General features: G+C 44.4%; 1 protein-coding gene across 1 annotated transcript; it reads left to right on the forward strand.

The window, feature by feature from the left end:
- Positions 1–5,821: 5,821 nt before the first annotated feature.
- On the forward strand, positions 5,822–11,779 carry FGF3 (fibroblast growth factor 3). Its single transcript, XM_062000276.1, has 3 exons — positions 5,822–6,080; positions 8,138–8,241; positions 11,447–11,779. The coding sequence occupies exons 1-3, from the start codon at positions 5,822–5,824 to the stop codon at positions 11,777–11,779; spliced, it is 696 nt and encodes a 231-aa protein (XP_061856260.1).
- Positions 11,780–14,648: the final 2,869 nt, after the last annotated feature.

The raw sequence follows: 14,648 nt of genomic DNA on the forward strand, positions 1-14,648 counted from the left end.
TTCTGTTCTTTCTCCACATTAGCTTTTTAGATTTGAAAGCTTCATAACCTTCCCTTGCCTGTACTTCTTGTACCTAGTTGGCCCTCCCTCTTATGCCTTGATCTAGGTGCAACTTCAAGATACTCATGATACTGTGCATTGTCCCCTCCTTAGGACAACACACAACCACAGCTGTGATTATCTGGGAAAACCCAGATGTAAACCTTAATCTTCAGTTCAAAGTGGATAATTCCTGGCACTATACTTTTTTGTTCTTTCGGGGACATGTGTTCATGCACGTGGCATTTCCCTAAGGCAGGTACTTTCAGTTTTTGTCCCTGGCACTTGGGCAGCTCCATGCCCAGACCTAGGCCTGACCCCTGTGCCTGTCATCTGATTTTGCAAAGTGTTGATCCAACCACAGCTTGCAGAAAGAGAGATCTTTTATCTTCAGGTAATCCAATTCCCAAAGATTTGCAGGGCTGAGTGAGATCGTAACAATCCTCTGATTGTGAAAGTAACTGGGGGGATAAATTCTAAAAGTAGTAAGAGATTTTTCTGAATAGCAGATCCTTCAGGCACAAAGTGCAATTACAATCATGGATATAGGCCAGCTGCTTCTCTCAGGTACACACTTCTGTAAATGTAGATAAATGCTTTGAAGCTGATTTAAAAAACACAAACTGAGTTACCAAAAAAAAGTTCTTCCAAGAGCTCAGGTTATTAAGTGATGATTGAGACATCAAAGGTGTGAAGCAGGTATGCAAATCTGGTTCCCAAGTTATCAACAAATTACACTTCCCTTGTTTTTACACTCCCTTTCTCCTCTTTGAGACATCCCCTCACGCCCTGTGTTTAGTTACTTTCCTGTCTGCAGTTCACAGTTGTGTATTGGTCTGAATATCCCTATTGTAGCATGGTTTGAGCCACAAATCTTTGCAAGCCATGTGACAGCCATCTAAGCTGCACCATGGCACATATTTTGGTAGTGCTACATTTCTTCTACCTTTTCTTTTGTTTCTTGCATTGAAAAGGAGTAAGCAAGGGAAGGAAGAGAAAGATTGTTGTTGTTGTTGTTGTTTAATGTTACTACATCCATTGTTTTGAATATTTTCATTCAGTAAAACCATCAAGACCTCTGAAAACAAGGGAAAACAATTTTTCTGTTAATAAGATTGGGCCTGATCCAAATTCACTGGTGTTAAAGAAAAGGCTCTTAGTGAATTCCCTGAACTTTGAATGAAGGATTAATCCCTCATTTCTCAGCCAAAGAAACTCTTGCCAACTTCAGTAGAAATTTCCTTAACTTAAATATTTGCATCCTAATGTAAATCTAATAATAATAGTGGTAATGATAATGATAATGACTACTACAACATAAAAGTTAGCAGATCTCAATGATACCAGTAAAAGCCACATGCTTTTAAGTCTAAATACATACGTTTTAAAAACTGTATTATTTTCTGATGTACAATGTACATAATATGTGTAGAATCAACTGTATCATCCTAAATCTGCAGACCTCAGATTGTTTTTCCATAAACCATAAAAAAATAACTGTAAACACGAAGAATACTTCACATGAGCAGATACAGGGGGAAGTGATGATGTGCTTAACATTTCCTTTGGAGAATTCTATCTCTTTCCACTTGAAATGATGTAAATCTTACTTTCTACACCTGAGAAAGCAACCTGAACTTTGACAACAGTGAATTTACTCCCCGGAGCTTTCCTCCTCCACTCTCCCTTCATCCTGCTTTCTGGGAGTTCATAGTGTACAACACAATAAACAGTATTCCCTGCCCCTATAGACCAGGGTAATGCGATGCTGTGTGGTCTGGAAAGTCATTTAAACAAGATTATATTGTTCACGGGGTGCAGAACAGCCCCGCTAGGAAGCCACAAAGAAAACAAAATATAGCTGAATAAAAATGAGTTGAATTTTATAACCTCTTCCCCGTATCGGGAGGTGCGAGCGAGCTGTAAGTTGCGTTCAGGAGATGACATTAGCACATTGCAAACAAACACCCAGCATCTCCGGGGCTCTGTTTTCTTTAAGACCTTCCCACGGTCCACATTTGAGTTAGGATAGAGTTTTAATTGGTGAAGGAGGGCGGTTTTTACTTTTTCCCCCTCCTCTACCGAGGGCTCCACCCATCACCTCGGTATTTATTGCTCTACAAATTGTAACATCCTCCTTGTTGGAGTAACGGGCCGCTCGTAAAGCCGCGCCGGGGCCGGCGGCTGCAGCCGCGGTGCCGGACCGCGTAGTAAAACCAGCTGATGCACAGCAGCGTTAAAGCTGAAGCGTCGCAAAACGTGTCTTTGTAAAGTTTATTAGAGGTTAAAGTTACTATTAGAAGGAGGGGGATGAGAGGGAACGGGCGCGGCTTCCAAAACGCAGCGTTTTCCCCCCAGTGTTTACCTTTCCGCGATGCTTCAATAGAAATGGCATTTATGCAATACTTCAAGAGAGATGTTTATTGCTTTGGCACAAAGATCTTGGATGCACCCTTCTTGTAGGGTTAAGCACCTCCCCACTGTGCGTGCCTGCATCGCTCACATTGCCAGGATTAAACCATCTGCCCCAAATATTCCCTTTTAGCCAATGGCTGGCCAAGAGAAATGCTGCTGCTCCTGGTTTTTTGTTCAAGGCTTAACTGTAAGGAGACTTAGAAACGTTAAATTAGTGAGATGAGGCATTAAAAAACCACCAGATACCTAATATGTTCCGTTGAAAAAAAAAATCACACATTTTGAGAGAATTAATAGATTCTTATCGGTTGTAATTCTAATTTAGTTACTTAGGGTCTACAGCCTTCCACATGAAGTGACAGACTCAAACTGTTCTCTGCTTCTTACTTTGGGGCTACAGGGAGCTTTGGGGCATAATTAAAAATATTTCCAGAAAGAAGCGGTAGACCACATCTGACATCCCACCCCCCTGGTAGAATCAGACCACATCAAAGCCTCTCTTTTTGTTTTCAAAAATGGTCACCAGACAACTTAAAATGTACAAGAGCGGGCTTATGTTTTATTGTATAGATGTCTGAGGAGAGCAAAACGACTCAAGGTTGCTGGCTGCTCAGTGGTGTAGAGAGTGAGACAAGGTGGCTCCAGCTCTTTGATATTGCCGTGGAGGTCGTAGTCATTTTATTTGGAAGGGAACCATTAATGACAGACCTGGAAGTGTCCTCCCCCTTCCCTAATAAGTAGAATCCACATCGCTTGGGAAGCCTGGCTGTGACAGATGCCCAGGGAGGAAAGATTTGTAGATGATGGTGCTAATTATGAAAATGTGATCAAGATGGAAGCAATTTGAGCAAAAGTCATTAACGTGTAACTCTTCCACCCACTAAGTCTTTTGGGTTTATTATTGCGGGGGTGTGTGTGAGGGAGGAGGGGAAAGATCTTGCGGGATTGGGCTTTTTTTTTTTTTCCTCAGAGCACTAATGAAAAATACCCTGCAAATCCCAAATTGTAACATGTCGGTGGCACATCTGCAGGGTGATGCACTGAGCTCGGGACGGGAGCTGAGATTTACTCGGAAGAAATCTCTATGGTTAATTAGAGGAATTAATCACGTTTTATCTCTCCTTGCGCCGTGCTGGTCAGAGCATCCTTCAGGGACTCCCGACTTTCAGGGTTATTTTTTCGGCTTGCAGCTCGCCGGAGGGTAGGGGTCCGCAGGACCCGCGCGATACATCCCGGAGGGGAAAGGGTATGCAGAAGACTGCTTATTTTCGGAGGGACTAAAGGATTTAACCTGCAAGCACCGACACTCCCCCACCCTCGCATCCACCCCCAGGCTGGTGTCCTGCTTGTATTCATATTTTCCCGTGGATACTTTAATTAATTTAATTTCTTTTCCCATCGTTTACTTTTACTAAATATACTGGAATTACATGACTGCCTGGAAGTGGCATTACGGGGCAGCAATAAAGAATTAATTGTACAAACATTTATCATCCCCAGATCAAACTCTCCTTGTGAGGCTGGGGCTTAACTTGCGGAGAGGAAAAAGGGGGAGGAAGGGGTGGTAATGGCGGAGAGGGGTGCTTGTGGGTTTTTTATGTGTTTCCTTTTATTCCAGACGACTATATAATGAAAAGCCCTTTAGCCTTGGAGAACTACTAAATATTAAGCACAGCTTAAAATAGGGAATAGCTTTCCAGATGGTTTCATCCTCCTGCCATTCCTTTTAGGAAGGGGTCGTATCCCTTCCCTCATTTTCCCACTAGTAAAAGCTTCTCTTTTTTTTGTCTCTTTTTTAAAATTTAAGATCTCCTTAACGTGTAAGAAAATCCTACTGCTCTACATCGGAATGTCTTTAAAAACTATTTTATAGACCTCTTCTTGTTCACCGATTCTGGAGGAAAAAAAGAATATATTGATCAAGGTCAAACGCTTGAATTCTGACGTGACTCACTTCAAAGGTGTATTTGTGTGCCCTCCAAGCACATTAATACTAATTATCTCTCAAACACTTCCCCAAAACTCCTACCGCCTGTTTCAGATGCAAATCTAATTAACGAGCTGCCTTTGAGTAGCACACAGGGACAGCGCAATTCACGGAGCTGTTGAACCTTTTGCCTTCTTTTCTGTTTATTTATAGGTAGCTTCGTCGTATTTTGAAAGCGTGGGCAGTTGTGTGAAGTTACATGGTAGGGAGTGCAGATCCGCTCTGGCTAATGAGACTTCCCAGGCACCGGAGCTAAGAAAGAGAATTAGCTCCGACTTGTTGCAGATGCATTCAGGGCCGTGTACCCTCACACAGCCTGGGCCCCACCTTAGCTACATGAATTTAGAAATGAAGAAAGGGAAATAATGCCCGTGATTTGTAACCGTGAACTGATTGATTTAGTAGCGACTGTTCGTTTTCCACACCGGGGACAAAGCCGGGGAGGGGGACACACGACACACGCGCCGAAGAAACCCTGCTGCCCGAGGGAAAGCCATTAAAACGTGTCCGTCCTGCTGTCTGTCTGTCTGTCCGTGTGTCTGCCCGAGAAGCCTGGCCCCGCGCGCCCTTGCTTAGCTCCCGCGGTTAACACGCGCGCTCTCAAAGCCACTTCCCGAAAATGTTTGCTTGGAGCATCAGTGTTCCTCCCCCCGTCACCACCCCCCAACACACACCCCCCCCTTCCCTTTTCGGGCCGCGCGGGGGGTGCCCCGCGGTACCCAGCAGAGGGTCCGCGGCTGCTCCGCGCCTCTCCGCGGGGCGGGCGGCTGCCGCAGCCAACCCCCCGTGTGGGGAGGGGGGGGGAGTGAGGGGGGGTACGGTGCGCAGCGGAGAGATGCTGTGTAATTTTATCCACGCTGCTCTCCGGGAGTTCACACGAGACCGATACCTTTTGCCTCCTCTGCTCTGTATCAATTGGCCGCAGATCAGGCTATTGTTGCAGGAAGCTGCTTTTATTTCTATGCTCCGTCGATCAACTATTTTCCCCACAGTCTCTTGCCGAAATTCAGTGGGTGTCTCTCTCTCTCCCCCCCCCCCTCTCCCTCCTTCCTCCTCCTGCTGCCTCTCTGCCTCTCCTGCATGCCGTCTGTCTATCTGGAAACCCAAGGAGAAGGCTGATCACGGCAGCTCCATCTAACACAAACAGCTGGGACTCTTCGGTGGCCTTTGCTGATGTCTATTGATTTAAGTAAATCTGAGACAGATAAAAGGGACAGATCGAGGCTGATAAAAACTTGCCGATGCTTCACAGCTCGAAACAGGGTGTGCTCTGCAACTTTGGAGTGCTGCTAGCAAGACGGCTTTAATGGGACCCCTGGTGCCATTTGCTCCAAGCCTCGATCTCCCCAGCAGATTAAGTGCTGCGGCCATCATGCCACAATGGTCATAATTTGGATCTTGTTCCTGAGCCTGTTGCAGGAACCGTGGTCCCCAGGGCGGGCCGCGGGGCTGCCCGAGGCCGCCGGAGCCTCCCCGAGAGACCCCCGGCCGCGCCGGGATGCGGGGGGGCGCGGCGGCGTCTACGAGCACCTCGGAGGAGCGCCCAGGCGCAGGAAACTCTACTGTGCTACCAAGTACCACCTCCAAATCCACCCCAACGGCAAGATCAACGGCACCCTGGAGAAAAACAGCGTCTTCAGTGAGTACCGGGAACACCTTTTCCCGTCCCGCTTCCCTCGGGCCGGGGTGCGTGGGGAGGGGGGGTCTCTCGGTCGGACCAATTGCGTCCCGCTTCAGTATCAACGGGCAGGCGACGGCGGGTGCTGAGACGGTGTCGGACGGGGCGGTGGCGAAGCCACTCCCGCCTCTCCCCCTGCTCAGCGCTGCCCCGGGGCCGGAGCCGCCGCATACGGCAAGCGGGACTCCTCGGCGGAGACCGGGGACACCCACAGCTGCCGGAGCTTTCGTCCCCTCCCCTCGTCGGGCTCGGCGAGATCTCGCCTCGGCGTTTCGGGAGCCTCCCCGCTGGCTCCGCCGAACTCCGCCGCTCCCTTTCCGCGCCCTCGCATCCTGCGGCTCTCCCTCCGTCTCCGGGGGGGGCTGGAAGGCTCGATGGGACGGCCCCTTCTGCCCCTGGACTCCTGAGCGGGCCCTGCGGGGTGCGGGCGTCCGGCCGCGGGAGGAGGGTCTCTGCCCTCCCTGGAGCAGAGCGCGATCCCAAACCCCAAATTCCTCCCTGCGGGGACCGGGACCCTGGCCCGCGTAGTCTGTCACTCGCCCTCACTGTCTCAGGAGCTTGCCACGCCAGCCCTGTCCCAGCCCGGACCGCTGGGCAGTCAGTGCCCTCCCACCCTCCCGAAGCCGAGTCCCGGTGCCCTCCTCGATGGGCTGAAGGCTGCCCTCGCCTCCCTCGTCGCCGTCCATCCCCCCTTCCCCCCGCAACTTGTCTCCCCCGGGGGGGCTTGAGCTTCCATGGGCTAAATCACATCTGTCCCCTTTGACATGTGCCGGGAATCGGCGGTAATTAAGATGAAACGGGATACGTCGGGATTGAGGGGGTTTGTGCGAGGGCGGCAGAAGGAAGGGAGGAGAGTGGGTCTCCTCACCGCGCTGCCCGAGCCCCGGGAGCCCCCGCACGCAGCCCAAGCCCGGCTGCGGGCACAGCCCGGCCTCTGCCACGGCCCCGCCGCCCCAGGAAGCGTAAATCCCGTCTGGTGATGGCACACAGAGATAGGGAGACCTCAGGGATGTGTCTGAAGTCCATAAAGGAAAACCACTATTTCCTAGAGGAAAACCCCCTCGCTATCAAAGCCCGGAGGAGGCATCCTTCAGCAGCGAGCCGGTGCCTGATTCAAAACAGCTGTACTGAAACCACCCCGGCGCTCCCAGACACAGCCAAGCCAGCAATCCAGCTCTGCAAAGGGGACAGGCTCCCTGGCCCTACCTTATCATGGCCCAAAGGCAGCAATGGGTTTGGGTGCAAGGGTCACCTCTCACCCCCAAATACTCAGAAAGTAACAAGCCATGGGGCCACAGCTGGAGAACTGAGAGAAAAATTTGACTGAGTCAGTTAGAGAGTCATAGAACATATTGCCAGTCATTTGTGCCTCCATCAGCGCCTTTGGCTAGGCAGAAACATTTTGGCAGGTTGTGTGCCTGCCTTGCCCATGCCACTCTTGGTTTTGAGAACCCACCTTTGACGGCCTGAAAAATTTCCTCCCAAACTTTGGCTCAGACAGTCATATTGTGTTTGTCTGGGGAGCTCCATTGACCTCTTAAATGACAAGTTCCTTTCATGAATACATACACGACTCTAAAATGCAGCTAACTCGCTCTGGTTTACCCTCTGGAGACTTCTGCAAGGGCTTTGTCCTGAAATGGACAGCTTTGTGACTGGCTTCAATAAGTCAAGAGCTCTTGTGTTCCTAAGCATTAGAGAGGATTTAAACTTTTATATATACATATAGGATTAAGTGAACTTCTAGTTCAGTGTCAAATCTTTATCATGTTTGAAAGAGTTCAATCTCAATCAGACATCTAGGGGTTTCTTGTCAAGCTTATCTCAAACAATTCCCACATCATTATTGGTTTCTAATGGTGTCAAATAATAGTCTGGTTTAATTCACATGACTGCAATGTGATTTTGGTGAGAGCTGTGAAATCATGCTCTTCAGGTAAGCTGTCATTCAAAGGTATCTCAAAAAATTACATGTGATGAGGAGTAACAACCTATCTCATCATTGTTTCTGTTTTTAGGTATTCTTGAAATCACTGCTGTTGACGTTGGAATCGTTGCCATCAAGGGCTTGTTCTCAGGCAGATATCTGGCCATGAACAAAAGAGGCAGACTTTATGCATCAGTAAGTTTTACTTCAGACTGGCAGCTGCCTGTCATTTCCTACAGAGAGAACAGGTCCAGCGGGGAGCACTGATTTCTGATAAAGAAACATTTCTAGAGAGAAGAGTAATATTGTTATAGATTTCTGTCTGGAATTGTTGTGGGCAATGAATTGTTATCTTTTTAAAAGCAGGAAGAAACTGTTCTTACTTTCTTGTTGCCTGTGTAGCCAAAGGCAGGGAAAAGTATTTGGGAAAGGTCTTCCACATGGCCAAAGTTTTAGTCAATCAAGTGCCCTAATAAAGACCTCAGGAGCCATCCTCTGCAGTGCAGAATGTCCATCTCTATTCAAAGTGATGATCCCCATTTATATTTGTTGGGGATCTTGGGCACTGGCAGAGGATATACATGTCAGAAAAAGAATATCCAGAAGTAGCTGACTACCTCTGTTCAAGGAAAGTAGCCTATTGACTGAAGTTTCTTTGCACAAAGCATTTGGTTTGGCAGTGAAAGAATTCACAGCTACTAAAAGGCAGGGCTATTGCAAGGAAAGGGAGTATGACAAGGTGCAGAAGATAAAGGTGAAAGTAAACACTTTATTCTACCCATTTGCCCTCATTTTCTTTCCTCATCTTTGAGGTAAAACCTGGGCTATGCTGAGACTGGTGGGAGTCTTGCCTTTTCAGCCCAGCAAATATTTCACCTCAGTGAATGAAATACTTTAACTTGGACTTCTCCACATTCAGGGACATCCTAAGACATAACTGTCAGTGTGTATACACATTATCTACCTGCTTGAATTTCTTCCACTGTTTTTGATTACATCCCTAGCAATCTTATGATCTCTTACTGTATAACAGCCTTACTGTGCAGTTTCTCTGGGAATCCAATGGGATGGAAACAGATTTGAATAGGGTAGAGTATGGCTATGTGAAATTCCCTTCCTCCAAGTAGTCATTCTGTCTAACCCTGTTGATTTGAACGGCATGATATATCCTCAAGCAATGTGAGCTTTTTCCATGTGAATCCAACCCAGATAACACAATCAAGTCATTTACCTCCCTGGTTTAATGGGTTTTACTCCACCTTTTCAGGAATGTTCTGATAGTGTTTATGGTTTTCTGTAACTTGCACATTGATTAGAGGGTCTATGTGTAAAGATGATGGTTCTTTGCTCATGAGGAGGTGCAGACCAAAACAATTTTGGCAAATGCAAGGAAAATGCCTCTGAAGTGGAATGAGGCCATAATAGCTCTGCTGTGCCAGAGCTAAGGCTGCCCTCTTCTCTGCTTCCAGTTAGCATTGTTTAAAATGGTCATCTTTTTCAGTGCTGCTCCTCCATCAGCTCAGAGCCAACATGTGTCCAAAAGAAATCAGTGGGAGTGATGAATGTTCAAGTTATTTCTCATCTTTTTCTCTTTCTTGTTCAAAATAAGGATTTTTTTTTTCCTCCACATGAATTAAACTGAATTAAAATAGGACTAATAAAATTCTGAGCAAAAAGCTCCTTTCCTAGAGTGAACAAAAGCCTAGAGTAGGACATCCCAAGGACTCTTTTTATCCTGAACTTCCCTTTCTAGTGTGAGGAACATCAGGCTATCCTGAAGTTTGTTCAGCTGCCAATCAGGAAAGGTTTCTGTACCACTAGAAATGATATTTTTTGCTGTTCCAGCTCAAGTTTGACAGAAATCATTTCAGACCTGTGTTTCAGAGCTAGAGACACAGTCCAATCAGTTTATTTTCACAGAAGCAAGGGATAAGGGCACTGCTCAGGAGAAACCACCTGGCTTTACTTGTCTAGGAAAAAACTAATCAACGTCTTTACTGATATCACTATTCCAGGTACCTGTGCAAGGCCCCTATTTCACACAACACTGATTTCTCTGGGAACAATTATACAGGAAGCATTTTATTAAATAGTATTGGAACAGTTGTTTTTCCTTGGTTCACCGATTTTCCCAAGTCAATAAAACAAGTTTGTTGAGTCTGCAGAATTCCTTTGTGTCCTTAGCAGATTGTGATCATCCTCTCAGTTTATCCCCTGTGATAAACCCTGTACAACCAGAACTGAGGCAGACAGAAAGACAAATCTACCTACATATGGCAGTTGTGTGGGCTCCAGCACCACAGCATATGAAAACCTTGTCTTTGCAAGGAAAGGCACTTCCGTTTTACAGCTGTGAAGCTGAGACATGTGGAGCCTTTTAAAATCTTGTTAAATGCCTATCAGCATTTCTGGTGAGTGAACAGCATTAAAGACATGTTGTTAATGGAGCCTATGACTCTTCTGGCCCCAGTCTGGACTACCTGCACCCTTCTCATGTCCTCCAGAGAAGCAAAAATCCTTTGTAAAGACCTTCTGACTCTATGCCTTACACATGTTAGATACTGAAGTCTTAATCACACTGGTAAAGCAAAGATGAATTTGTAGTTAAGATGTAGAGTGTGGGAGGTCCTTTATTTGTGCTGTTTCTACCACTCCTAGGGAGGATGAAGGATTTCCTAGTGACAGTCTTTTGTGCAGTTTTCTCTCAGTTGAAGATGAGATGAAATGGGTCAAATTTTGGCAGACCATGCAAAATGCAAGCACCCAGGATGGGTGGGTATTCTGCCTTACAGTTTGTGATAGAGGAGCAGCCTAGCGTTTTGGAGGAACACACATGTGGGCCAGGTGCCCTTTCATTCTGTTAAGCTGAAGCTGCATGAAAAAGATGTCCACTGCTCAAATATCCATAACAAACTAGATGTAATAGACCACAGGTGTCTCTAGCTACTAATATACTAATTAAAAAGCCATATTTTACATTAAACTAGGATTTTTGCTTTTCTGTAGAAGTCAAAGTTTGCTAGGCAGCAATTACATCATCCCTTCAGTTTACAGGCACATTGAGGTCTGTAGCAGAAGGAAAATAAATATACACCTGAACAACCAGGGACCTATTTCTTTCCATTCACTTTTTGTTTTCAAATTGTTTTTCAATTTCTGATTCTGATCCACAGCTTCCTCTCAGCCAGCTGACAGGGAGCACCTTCTGCACAGCAGTTCTGGCTCAGTGCTTCTCTTCTGCTCACCTTCTATGGCACCAATCTGAGTTTTTCTTACTGCAGGTGTTGCTGTGCTTATCCTGAGTACAGCATTGCTTAAAACTTGAATCCAGTCTTACTGAGATAGAAGCAAGCTGTTACCTGTATAGCCTTTCTTAGACTTTGTCATATTTGTTTTACAGGAAAACTATAATGCAGAGTGTGAGTTTGTGGAGAGGATCCATGAACTGGGTTATAACACCTACGCATCCCATCTCTACCGGACTGTCCCCAACCGAGGAGCCACCAAGCGCAAAGCCAGCGCAGAGAGACTCTGGTATGTCTCAATCAATGGGAAAGGACGACCCAGAAGGGGCTTTAAAACTCGTAGGACACAGAAATCATCTCTGTTTCTGCCCAGAGTATTAGATAACAAAGACCATGAAATGGTCCGACTGTTCCACACAAACTTGAAATACCGAGAGAGCCTCCTGAAGCCTCCGAGCAAGAACCAGCGACGAAGGAGAGGACGCTGATGGGAGTAGGGGCAGCTTGTGTAGAGGCTGGAAGTGACAGACTCTTCAAAATACTACTAAAAACACTAACAGTTGTGATTGTATGACAGGCATTAACATGGATATTTTTTATACACTGTATAAGACAACTGAAAATCACATCCCTCTTAGCTATTGTAGAATGATTATCTGTGGTGAAAGAGATGTGACATAAACCAAGGCACATTCAAATGTGAATTTGTTGGATGAAATAGTTTTATCAATGGCTTTCACATTTTCTTTTCTTAAAAAAGTGGAAACAATCACCATTTTCATGACAAGTATTTTAATTCTAGCTTGCCATAGGGTATTATCACAGCGACACTCTCCTCCCTGAGCATATGAATACTTTTGTGTCCACAGAGCAGGTATAGCACTTTCATAGCTCTCTTGGCAGTTCCTCATAAAAGGTGATGTGCCTATTTTTATGGAATACAGGAGTTAGAAAACTGGTTTATTTTTTAACTTACAGATATTTATTTCTATTTTATCATCAATCAGTATCAATGATACTTTCTTCCAAGACTGTAAAACTGTAAGATACTTCAAACACTTTAACAGATCTACACTTCACTAGATTACTCTTGAATTTGTTTAATCAAAACCCCAAGATGCTTGATCTTGTCATTAAAATAAATGAATATTGGTAACATAGCATTTACATTGGCCAAGCTTTACCAATGTTTACCAACTGATCAATCATCTTCCTAAAATGGAACCAAAATATGACTTGAAGGCTGAGTTTGTGGTGTGGGCTGAACTTACTTTATAGGAAAATTCAGCATTGGGGATGAGAATTTTAACCAGGTGCTTTTGTTTAGCTAAGTTTCCTACAGGAAGTCCTAGTCTTAGGTGAAATATGCTTTAGCTATTTGGAGGGGAAAATAACAGTCACGTTGGGCATACAAAAACTGTAGTGACTTGCTAATTGCAGATGGCTGCTATGTTGTGATTCTCCTTTCTTTTCAAATACTTGTTATTTTTACAAGGTGAAACAAGGGGTGGATTCTGTGAGAGAGATGTAAAATGAGTCCATGGAAAGACTTCACTAAGCCTAGCAGTTATATGTTTAGCATTGCTTATATCCCTATAAAGGTAAAACCAAAAAGGTGACTTTATACCAAAAAGTATGTTCTATTCCTTCCACTTTTGTATCTTTTCTGTAATATCCTAACAAAGAAGGAAACTATGGTTGAATGAGAAAGTCAAAACTCTGTTCTCTGTTTTTCTTTATACTGAAATAATGTAAAAAGACACTTAAATGGTGTACACTAAATAATCCAATGTAGTCCACATGGAATAGGCATAGGTTTAAAAATACAGGCATTTAAATATATAGCTATAGGTACAGAAAACCATGAAGCATGCTCCCAAATGTTCTTGCTTTTTCAAAATAACTGAAAATAGCGATGAGGTCTCCACAGAAGTAATTGGGCCACCAAAAAAGCTGTGCAAAGAAGAACCACAGAGACTGACAAAGAAACAGAAGAATTTGAATTTTGTGGTTCTCAAGCTTTAAGAACAAAATGCAAGGGAAGGAAACTGTCAGTAAGCCCAGCTGGCAGTGAAAGTTCACCTACAGCTGAAGACTAGGAGAGCTATTTCCCCCCATGTCTAATTTCTGGGCTACATTTGTTTTGGTGTTTACCTCACCTCAACTTGCAAGAAAAACAAGATCCATTCTGAGCTTCACTCCCCTAAAAATCATGGTTGTAAGTATAATGACTAATGGCTGCATCAAGTAATTTTGATACAATCTTGATTGTCTAAAGAAAATGGACAAGCTCCAATTTCCCCTGACACAAAGATGGCATCTTCAGGCCAGTTCCAAGTCTATTTCCTCATTTTTCTCTCTTCCTACCTCTCTTATAGATAGTCAAACTACCTTCCATAATGCAACAGCAGGCAACTACTATAGGTGATAGAGGAAATATCATTAAATACAAAACACTTGCCTACTCCTGTCTTTTGTTATTGAATGCTTGCTGTAGGATTATTGTTTTAAGCAGCTTCTCATAGGAAATTGCAATGAGGTTTAGCTTAACTCATGAACCATATTTCACTTTATTTTTTCATCTAGTCTAAAATACTAAGGCTGAAAAAAAGTTGGGGGAGATAAAAGAAAAAATGATTAACTGATTGGATGAAATGGCATTTTAACTACTGGGAGTGATGATTTTCACATCAACCTAAAACAATTGTGCTGACATTCTTAGAATTTTTCTTTGCTCAGTCTCCTTGCAGCAATTCAAAGGAGATGGCTTTGGGATTTGTCTTCTTTTCCTCCTTCTTTTAAGAAATATTAATGTTCTTGTTGAAATACATTTCATAACAGACATTCATTACTTAATATTCTTTTAGTAACCTTGAATTCCACAGGTACTGACAGGCTGAAATCCTATTCATGATAATTATCCCAGTTGTACTCAATACTCCATTTTATTTATTTGGATCAGAACCTTAAAGGATACCTTACAAGAGGTGGTAAATTTGAGTTTACTGTTACTTTCTCCTTAGGATTATGAAGTCAAGATATGTCTCTTCTTTTAAGAGTTTCTTGAATGACTTGGTATCTTTTTATCTTACAGGCTCTTGTCAGACTGTTGGGGATTTTTTTTTAGGAAGATGTAATCTTCACCCATTTTGGATTGTAGAGTTTCTGTGTAAACTTCACATGCTCCAGAAGTTCACTGACATCCCACAACTCATCACAAAACAGAGATGATAGAAAGGGTCATTAGGGAAGTCAGATCTGGTAAGGAGCTCACCTGCTGTAGGTTTTTGGTCAATTTTGAATTGGTTTGTGGTTCAAAGTCCATTTCAAGGACATGTCAGCATTTAGTGGTTACAT

This window comes from Colius striatus, chromosome 7, assembly GCF_028858725.1.
Source record: "Colius striatus isolate bColStr4 chromosome 7, bColStr4.1.hap1, whole genome shotgun sequence".
Lineage (NCBI taxonomy): Eukaryota > Metazoa > Chordata > Aves > Coliiformes > Coliidae > Colius > Colius striatus.

What these genes read in the sequence shown, in the direction of transcription:
- FGF3 (XM_062000276.1), top strand. Translation starts at nt 5,822, where the DNA reads ATGGTCATAATTTGGATCTTGTTCCTGAGCCTGTTGCAGGAACCGTGG. An exon ending in GGAGAAAAACAGCGTCTTCA is followed by an intron (nt 6,081 to 8,137) that starts GTGAGTACCGGG and finishes TTCTGTTTTTAG; the next exon opens with GTATTCTTGAAATCACTGCT. An exon ending in GAGGCAGACTTTATGCATCA is followed by an intron (nt 8,242 to 11,446) that starts GTAAGTTTTACT and finishes TTTGTTTTACAG; the next exon opens with GAAAACTATAATGCAGAGTG.